The sequence below is a fragment of the Gigantopelta aegis genome, chromosome 3 (genome assembly GCF_016097555.1).
Source record: "Gigantopelta aegis isolate Gae_Host chromosome 3, Gae_host_genome, whole genome shotgun sequence".
Classification (NCBI taxonomy): domain Eukaryota; kingdom Metazoa; phylum Mollusca; class Gastropoda; order Neomphalida; family Peltospiridae; genus Gigantopelta; species Gigantopelta aegis.
The window spans coordinates 9,782,248-9,793,248 of NC_054701.1; the positions used below are offsets into that span (position 1 = coordinate 9,782,248).

At 39.1% G+C, this 11,001-nt stretch overlaps 1 protein-coding gene across 1 annotated transcript; it reads right to left on the bottom strand.

The window, feature by feature from the left end:
• Nucleotides 1-2,427: 2,427 nt before the first annotated feature.
• LOC121367494 (keratin, type I cytoskeletal 9-like) lies at nucleotides 2,428-7,605 on the bottom strand. The gene is made up of 2 exons (XM_041491697.1): nucleotides 7,501-7,605; nucleotides 2,428-3,532 (listed from the first exon to the last, which is right to left on the bottom strand). Exon 2 carries the CDS (start codon nucleotides 3,489-3,491, stop codon nucleotides 2,970-2,972), a length of 522 nt encoding a protein of 173 aa, XP_041347631.1. The 5' UTR covers nucleotides 3,492-3,532; nucleotides 7,501-7,605; the 3' UTR covers nucleotides 2,428-2,969.
• Between the last annotated feature and the right edge of the window lie 3,396 nt (nucleotides 7,606-11,001).

Genomic DNA, 11,001 nt, shown 5'->3' on the forward strand with positions numbered 1-11,001 from the left:
CGTGGTATATCTTATTCTGTCTGTGGGATGGTACATACTATTATAAAAGATCCCATGCTACTAATGGAAAAAATGTAGCGGGTTTTCTTTCTAAGAATATATGTGAATATTACCAAATGTTTGACATCTAATAGCCAATGATTAATAAATCAATGTGATCTAGTGGTGTCGTTAAAAAAAACCCACTTTAACTTTATTATTATTATTATTATTATTATCATCATTATTATCATTATTATTTCAGAGAGAGACAGAGACAGAGACAGACAGACAGACAGACACAGACAGAGAGAGAGAGAGAGAGAGAGAGAGAGAGAGAGAGAGAGAGAGAGAGAGAGAGAGACAGACAGACAGACAGACAGACAGACAGAGAGAGAGAGAGAGAGAGACACACACAGACACACACACAGAGACACACGTACACACACACACACACACACACACACACACACAGAGAGAGAGAGAGAGAGACGGGGGGGGGGGGGGGGGGGGGGGGGGGGCACTCCCCCATTTCTCTGCTTTAGCCATGTGTCCAGAACTAATGTATCTAAGCCTGAAATGGTATGTTGTCCTGTCTGCGAGAAGGTACTTTTAACCAAACACTTGCTTCTAATCGCAAAGTAGTCTGATCTGGTGTTAGTAAGTTTCTTCTAGTCTTCAATGTATGTGATGCAGTTAATAGTACAATTGTGGACTTTAGGGGCATTGCTTAACGAAATATTCCTTTATTTTCTACATAAAGTAGTCACATGTCGTATGTAGTTTTACTTTCGCAGGTTAAAGGCAATAACTTAAAGGGATGACTGGGCAAGACTTTTGGACTGGTAGACATATTCAGCGATATTTAATTCACATTATTACTTAATATCAACAAGTATATTGGTATATTATCCATTCCAGTAAGCCAGCAATATTATTTCCCAATACAAAATAAACCACCATTGTTTAATTAGTTAATTGATCTGTTGTTTTAGTCCCCCCCCCCCCCCCCCCCCCCCCGTGAGGTATATATTTGGTAGGTAACCAGAAAGGCAATTGATACCGTCTAGACACATAAAGAATACGATGCGTCATGGCATGTGCTAATATTAATCTTTATTTAATGGTACGGAGAAATTGTAGGCGCTTGTGTTGTTAGCATGTAGTGGATCGGGAGCCGTGTCACCATATTGCTGAAGAAAAGTAAAACGTTATTCAACAAATAACATGTCACCCCTAAAATAGTAATGGACATTATCAACCGACATGGTTTATTACTGTAAATAATTATTCTGTAAAACACTTGATTAAGTAGACTGTCCCCATCTAAAATGGTACCTCTAAGATCACAGAATTCACCAAAACCCACACCCACCCCCACCCCCAAAAAAGAAAAAGAAAACACACAAAAAAGAAGAAAATTATCACTTGGTTATGGTGGGTTGTCGTTTTTGCTCGAACGTACCAATAGGCCTAATAGTATGCTGCTTTTTTTCCTGTGGAATTTTTGAGAGGAAAATATACTATAATAACCTCATTTCGTCCTGTTAATGCACATTGAACTATATTTAGTTAGAAAAGTGTATTATATTATCAGGACATTTATGCTGTTTTACAAGTCAGGTTGATTAAAGCGAAACACCTTAGCTTGCCGTAAATTACTGCGTTTGTTTTTACTGTGCATACAGGAGTTGACAGGAGCTGACGTCACTTCCTTTCCAAGCTTTAGTATCGGACGCGACGAAAAAGAAACAAAATGGCTTCAGGAATAATTCTTTTTTATTCATTTTAAAATTACTCGTTTTTCATTTCTTAAACTGTCAGTATTTGTTGATGGTCCTGTTATGCAGTCTTCCAAAACATAAGGCTCATATTTGACCTTACCGCCCCTTTAAGTCAATAACCCGTTATTTTCTATATTTAGACTATTACTTAAAAAGAACAAAAAAAAACCCAAAAAAACTTACCACATTTTAAAAATACATTTCATGCTGTAAATGTGAAAGTATTTGTTTACAAACCATTTATTTAACTGTGAACGACGATTGACTGTCCATGCAATTTTTAGATTATTTTTAGCATTGATGTGCGTTCATTAACACGTGTACGAATATCATCAAGCGTACACTATCCATGCGGGGTGATGCCTGGCCATTAGATCTTACTTCCACTCTGCCTTGTCCACGATAGGTGGTCCGACATTAGCCAACGTCATTTCGTGTTTGCTGTACGTTAAAGTTTGTTTTATTTAGCGACACAACTAGAAGACATTGATTAATCATTGCGATGTACCCCTCCACCCCCCAAAAAAACCCAAACAAAAACAAACAACATTAATAAGAAATAAAAAAAACAAAAAAAAAACAACAAAAAACCCAGACCAAAACAAAAATACCCCAAATAAACAAAACAAACAAACAAACTCACAAACAAACAAAAACCCGCATATATTTATTACATATTTATTTTCCATTTATTCTTATTAGTTAGACCATAGTATGTACGTTAGGATATACATTAGTTGATGTCTGCAACAGGTTCTTTAAAAACGTAATATATATGTAGGACGTGACAATACAAACATGTTTGAAATTGTTCTGTTAGTGTTCGGTTGTAAGCACCATGTCATAAACATCACAAATAGAGATATGTATATAGAGGGACGCGCATCGGTGTTCCATCGACTGGTACTAAGCATACATCTTTAACCTCAAACCAGGATCCAAATGGCCGTGGATAGAACGTCCACGCTGATTTTAGTGGCCAACACAAAATACCATTAAAACACACCACGTGTTTTTTTCTTTGTAATGAACAGATGCATAAACGAACATCATGATAAATAATATAGGGAAAAACTAATAATAATAATAATAATAATAATAATAATAATTAATTTAAATAAAAAGAAAAAATACCAATTATTTTTAAAATGAATTAAATATAAACTTCACTGTAACAGTCAGCATCAGTACTGAGATTTTCGAGATTCACCTCCAAGAACCCGATCTCCCGTTATCTGTTCTTCCGTGGTCAGCTTGCGCATGCGCCCTGCCGTTTCTGGTGGTTGACGTCATCGTGCTAGACGTGCCGTATGGAGTATGGGTGTTGGTATACACTGTCCGGGTCTGGTCGTTCCCGGAGGTATGAAACGTGGTTTTGTCTTGCCGATTCTGGGGATAAGAGGTGTGTTCAGAGTAAGCCGGCGGCGGACCGGAAGCTGCAGGCGGGTTTCCCCAGGTGTACACGCGACCCGGGTCATCCGAGGAATGGTACGTGCCGAACGTCCCGCCAGGTCCTGACGTCATCGTGGAACTCTGAAAATTACCCCCGGGGCCGGAGGAAGAGGAAGAGGAAGCAAACTGTCCACCACCATACCCTCCTCCAAACTGTCCTGAACCCCTCCCAAACCGTTCTTCTTTCTGTGGTCTGTTTGAACCGGCGTAGGAATACGAACCACCCGCTCCGCTGTGAGCATAGGCGCCTCCTGACCGGGCGGAGGAATGTGCCATGTAGTCCTAATGGTTATGGAGTTCCACAGCAAGAACACCACCTAAAAATAAATACATAAATAAATAATAGGTAGAACATAAATAAACAAATAAATAAATACATTAAGAAGTAAATATATAAATAAACATGGATGGATAGTTTGTCTGTCTGTCTTTCTGTCTGTCTGCCTGCCTGTCTGTATGTCTGTCTATTTTGTTATACTGGATGGTCCATAAAAAAGAAGAAATTAAAAAAAAAACCTTCGATGTCCAATATCTGACCCTTGAATATATTTACATATTTTGTAACAGAGAGAGAGAGAGAGAGAGAGAGAGAGAGAGAGAGAGAGAGAGAGAGAGAGAGAGACGGAGACAGAGACAGAGTCAGAGAGAGAGACTGAGCGCCCGCTTGGGGTGCTAGTGTCGTACGATCGAACACCCTCGGCGGACCCATCTCCGATTGGATTCTTTCCCGTCCCAACCAGCGCCCCACATGTGGTATATCAAAAGCCGTAATATGTTGTTCTGTCTGTGGGAAAATGCTTATAAAAGATCCCTTGCTAATAATGAAGAAATGGAGATAGTGTCATACCCATAGGCGTAAAGCCTGCCTCTTGGGGGGGGGGGGGGGGGGGGGGGGGGGGGCAGACCGAATTAATCAAAAGTGCCCGAATCTGGATTACAACGTTTATTCATATTAGCATTACTGCCAGACATATGGATGCAAACGAATCGCCACGCATTTTTACATGGATTACACCATGGCAAGGAAACATCTATCTATGCAGGGTGATCTTGTGACATGCTTGTATGCTTACTTCTGGGGGAAGAATGCCTCAAAATCAGCATGGGTCAGCATCAGTGTCTTATGCTGAATCAGCTAGCAATCAGTCATATTATGAATCTACCAATCAGTCATTCGACACTAAATCAATGTGCAAGTACGTCTGTCATAAGTTCTTTTATTTTATTTGCTTTGAGTTTTAAAACTCATCAGCTGGATACATAACATAAATAATACAACATAGTTATACAAAATGCACACGTGCAAAACAATGGTGAGTGTGGTTTATATATAATCATGGACAAATGAAGTGATATAAGTTACATTTATTACATTAACTATTATCCTGCATTAACCGATCTCTAATTGTATTCGCTTCCACTAAATATTTGCCTGGATTATTCAATTCCTTATTGTTACCGGCGGTTAATAACTGTATAAAACGATACACACTTGGCCGCTTATAATAATAAATTTTTATATATTTACAACGCAAATCTTTGTATTGTGGACACTCTATTATAAAGTGATATTCAACTTCTATGGCATTATCGTTACACAGAGTACATATTCTTTCTGATCGTTCAATGTTTCGATACCTGCCAGATTCTACATTTAATTTATGAGCGCATATTCTAATCTTACATATTTCTTTTATATAACGCGTTTCCATTGGCAATCTTAAATATGTTTGTAATCTAAATTCATTTAATAAATGTTGATATAAAAGTCCTCTAGACGTTGTCATTGTTTTGCTGTAACATAATTACTTAAAAGTATCTAATATCCTTTCTTTGATTATAATGTAGATACTGTCGTCAACATACGATTAATTCCAAATATAGTTCACACATGCTTGAAGTGTTGATCGTGGAGACAGGCAGATTGGTTTGGTCGTTGGTGCTATGCGGCTTGATTCCATGTCTTGTAATCAGTCATGGTTGATGAGCCGAGTGCTCAGTGATGCGTGAACATTGTCGTTGTTTTACTGATCAAAATAGTTTGTACTGACTTGACTTTAATCTTTTAACATGCTCGTATACCACAGAGGGTTCAAGCATGTCTATCCCGGGGCCCGTCTCTGGAGGCCAGGGGCCGGCTCCGGGACAGAAAATGTATGGGACAATTTGGAGTTTTAAACCAAAATATAATAGGGGAATTTAAGTATTTTGTTTGCGCAATTCGAAATTAATAATAATATAAAAATCCAAATAAAAATAAATTAATAACATTTTGGCGCTTAATTTAAAGAGCGGGCAGCCAAAAAGAAAATAAACATAAAATTTATATTTAACCTTAGCCCTTGGAGAGGTAAGGAGGTTAAGGTAGGAGGTTAGGCCAAGGCCACAGGAAGTTATTTAGTAGTTGGGAGAACAGGGTCGTAGCTAGCGAGGGGGGGGGGGGCAACTGCCCGAAAAAATCCGGAAAGCATTCTAGAAACTTAAAGAAAATTCTCTTCTTAACTGTTTAAGGAGTTTTAGACTATTAACTACTCAGTTGCCCCACCCCCCCCCCCCCAAACAAAAAATCCTAGCTACGGCCCTGGAGAAAGGGAGGGACACCAGGCCTATTGGGAACCACGGTGTGACCCGCCAGGAGAGGGTAAGGGGAGCAGGGTAACCCCCCGTACGTACCTGACACTCCCCACGGCCAAAACCGCCTACGCTTAAGCGCCTAACCTACTTTTTCCGGTGGGATGTCCCGCCCCACCCCATCCCACCCCAAAAGACCCCCCCCCCCCCCAGCCAGCCCAACCGCTGTGCCCTCCAATTCCGGTGTCCATCAAGAAGTTTCAACACGAGAATCCACCCGGAAGCCGGCACACACGAGGCAAAAACACCAACATAAAACCGCAAAACAGCAGCGAAAACACCGACATCCACGCTCCGACGCCCAATTCTTTTTATTTCAATAATATTAAAAACAAGATAAAATAAGAAAACAGATTAAAACCGAGCACGCTTGTAAACATATTATACATAATTAAAAACAAAAACATCAAATTATAAATTGATAAATTATAAACAATAAATAGTCGAGCTGGCGAGTGGAGGAGTAGGTCACTGCCAGGTAACAACCTCCCCCCTCATATATACCTGAGGCTGACACATTCACACACATACATACACATATAACACCAACACCAGTTATAAAAATATGAATATAAATATAATGTATATTTTTATTACAAAATTAAAAACATTTATATCATACAATTTATATGTACATATATTTAAAAAGATTAAAATTTCGGAGAAAATTTAAATGAATATTATTTTAACAAGCGGCAAGGCGCGGCATATTCCAGACGAAGAGGGCCAAGCCCGTGGACTATTAGATTTATGATAAATGTAAGATCAACCCCCTTAACAATATATAAAAGTATAAAAACAAATATTCGGGTTAGGGATAAGGAACATGTGTCAGCAAGGAATTATATTTTATTTTTTAATAATGATAATAATAATAATAAAAAAAAGAAAAAAAAGCGGTATATAAGCGGTAGTTTGGAGTTGTTCCCCATACCAACTACACACAGGTATGTCAAAGGCCGTGGTATATGGAAAGTGCATATAAAAGATTCCTTGCTGCTAATGAAACATCTTGTAGTGGGTTTCCTCTAAGACTGGGCGGGAGAACGTAGCCCAGTGGTAAAGCACTCGACTGATGCGCGATCAATCTAGAATCTCCAATATGTAGGCCCATTGGGTTATTTCACGTTCCTGCCAGTGTACCGCAACTGGTACATCAAATGCCGTGGTATGTGCTATTTTGTCTTTTTATGATGGCGCATATAAAAGATCCCTTGCTACTAATGAAAAAAATGTAGCGGGTTTCCTCTGCAAGACTATATGCCAAAATTACCAAATATTTGACATCTAATAGCCAATGATTAAGAAATCAATGGGGTCTAGTGGTGTCGTTAAACAAAACAAACTTTAACTTTCTATCATCATCATCATCATCATCATCGCCATCATCATCATCATCATCATCGCTATCATCATCATCATCACCATCATCATCATCATCATCATCGCTATCATCATCATCATCACCATCATCATCATCATCATCATCGCTATCATCATCATCATCACCATCATCATCATCATCATCACCATTATCATCATCATCATCATCGCCATCACCATCATCATCATCATCATCACCATTATCATCATCAATGTTCATTATTATTATTATTATTATTATTATTATATCATGCACCGATAAAATACTTACCGACAACAGACAATGCTGAACATGAACTGAACGGTACGCCGCATACAGACCTGCGTTTGGCGTGGCCAGATTCTCCGAATCGAATATATTTCCGGGAATTTCTTATTCTCACAAAACAGTGTACGGTTTTGTGTCAACAAGCTGGGGCATGTCAAAAGTTTATTTGCTATACTAGAAGGGTATACATTGTACACGTAATATTATGATTCTACGTCGGGTACTGCAGCATAAAGTTAATTAAATGTACTGCATTTATTTTTTTAATTAATGATTGAATGAAATTATGTTTTATCAACTCACAGTATAACTATAAATTAGATAGCAGACAGTACCGGATCCATGAAATAGTTTTTTTGTTTTTTATTTAGCTTTTTTGTGTGTGTGTGGGGGGGGGGGGGGGGGGGGGGGGGGGGGGGGGGGGGGGGGGGGGGGGGGGGGGGGGAGAGGGGGTTGAGGCGGCATCAGTGGAAATTAGCACATGGACGAAAAAAGAAAGCACCTATATTTACTAATCATTGGTTATTGGATGTTTTTTATTAGCACACGGACCAAAAACGAAAGCACCTATATTTACTAATCATTGGTTATTGGATGTTTTTTATTCGTAGTCTTAGAGGAAATCAACTACACTTTTTTCATTAACAGCAAGGGATCTTTTATATGCAATTCAAATAGACAAGACTGCATATGCCACGGCATTTGATATACCAGTCGTGGAGCACTGGTTGGTATCAATCAAATAATGGGTATACTGAGATGGTTCGATACTTCGATGAAAGCACCTCAGACAAGCGTTCTGCCAAATGGGTTAGATTCCACCCATACCCCCACCAACCTCTCCCCCCCCCCCCCCCACACACACACACATGTACCAACTCGTTAAAAAGACAACCCAGTGATTAAAAACAACAACAACAACAAAAAACAAACAAACATCCCCACCAGAAACGTAACAATGCCCTCCTCAATCTAATTAAAATTAGATCCACTGGTTAATTACTATTACCTGTGGATCTAACAGCACCCCGTTAGAGCTCATGTCCAATGGATCTTTCATTCGACCAATCAAAACCTTACTTGCAAAATCATGCCAGTGATTTGAAAAGAATTTGAAAACATTCGGGATTATGCTGAGGGTATACGAAATGATTCGGGTATGCCGGAAAGTAATTTCAATATAAAATTCGTTTCAAGACAAGAAAACACCCCGTGATGGTATAGCCATAAAATCTATTTATACTAATTGTGACGGTACATGCTCTTAATTTTTGTTTCGCCTGTGGCGATTTTAATTGTGTTAGAGGGCCGTGTGCAGTTCATTGCACGTAGCCCAGGTGGGCAACTTGTTACGTAATACTTCGCGCGATCGGGCATTCCAATATGCACTTAGTCCAGCTGTGGAGGCCATGTGGCGAGTAGTTACGTAATACCTCTGCGAGTGCGGTTTTTACAACCGTGATTTGGCGACGATGGCGTCAGTAAGTCTGACGATCAGAGAAAAATAATATCGCTTGCGCGCGGTGGAAATATTAGATGATAGGGGGAGGTACCGCCTTGTACCCCCAGGCGAATTCTGTTTTATAATAAATAGCTAGTTTTTAGAAATATCGAGGAGAACCAAAAAGGAAGGTATCCCGGGGGAACGTGTCCGTCCGGACTGGTAAATATATTATTTCTGCTCTGTGTATAACCTTTATGTGATTGATGTGACTTTAAATATTTTAATACTGTATTATACCAATATTCTTTAGACAGTGTCTTCGGTCATCTGACGAAGTAAATCGTAGACTTTTTGTTCTAACATTATACGAGTATTTGGTAATATAAAGCTTAGCCAGTCATCCTAGAAGACCTAGGTAAACTGTAGGTTATTGTCTTTATTGTGATAGCTACCAGTATTAATTCTGTGTTACAAGGTTACTGAATGAGTAGTTAGGGTTAATTAAAAATTAACCCGTTAGGAATAGAGCTGTAATTCCTTTATTAATTAAGTTCCCCTGGAAGCGTTTCTCAATTATCACACGTTACTGAACGAGTAGTAAGGGTTAATTAAAAATTAACCAGTTAGGAATGGTGTTGTAATTCCTTTATTAATTAACTTCTCCTGGAAGCGTTTCTCAATTATCACACGTGTGGGTGTTGTGTCACGGTGAAGTGATTCACATATTGTGTAACTAAACACCTAGAGATTAACTAATTAAGTGATCAGTTCTGGGTTGTTATTATTGTTGTTGTTATTAATTAACTACTACGGCTGTACATTTGTCAGCGTAGATTAATACAGATTCCAAAGTGTATTGTGTTTTTGTTGTGTTTTCTAGAGAACTAACGTGCTATAATAATATATACTTTATATAAGATCGTATCTCTGATCATACCTAGACGAGCCAAAGCGGTTTTGAACTGCCTGTTACAGAGAGATCTAATAGATATACAGTTAGGAAAGATATTTTGATAATCGTGTTTTATTCAGTTACGGGAATTATAGAATCCCCGTGACACTAATATACAATCCAGAGTTTATTACTGCACTTTTCCCCCTGTTTTTGTAATGTTGAAATAGACCAACAAGTTCGCCTATTGCATAAATAGTCTCGCCCGATATTTTTAGAATTTGTATGATCCGAATAACGCTATAAAAGGCGAAGTGTAATTGGTCGATATTTAAATTGTTATTTATAGATTAAATGTCACCTGGACATGGGAGTCCACGCAATGCTGTTAGAGCTCATTTTAATCAGATTGTGCGCTCTCATATATTTTGGAAGACGGGTTCTCTGGACCCCCCCCCCCCCCCCCCCCCCCCCCACCCCCAACCTTGGGTCTACCTCTACCAGAACGATTCTAAAAATATCACATGGGGTAAAAAGTAAAGTAAAGTTTGTTTTATTTAACGACGCCACTAGAGCACATTGATTTTTTATCTTATCATCGGCTATTGGACGTCAAACATATGGTCATTCTGACACTGTTTTTAGAGGAAACCCGCTGTCGCCACATAGGCTACTCTTTTTACGACAGGCAGCAAGGGATCTTTTATTTGCGCTTCCCACAGGCAGGATAGCACAAACCATGGCCTTTGTTGAACCAGTTATGGATCACTGGTCGGTGCAAGTGGTTTACACCTACCCATTGAGCCTTGCGGAGCACTCACTCAGGGTTTGGAGTCGGTATCTCCATTAAAAATCCCATGCCTCGACTGGGATCCGAACCCAGTACCTACCAGCCTGTAGACCGATGGCCTGCCACGACGCCACCGAGGCCGGTCACATGGGGTAAGGTCATCATTGCAATACCCATCAACCAAATGAAATAATTTGCGAACCCCGATGACAAATTTACAATGGCTCAGTCTTTGCATTCAATTTACAACTCGATGCTTCATTTTGACCAACTACATGAGTGTATATACTGAAGAACTGAAGGTGGAAAAAAGAAAGAAAAAAGAAGGAAAGAAAAAATAGAAAGAAAAAAGAAAGAATAAAAGAAAAAATAAAGAAG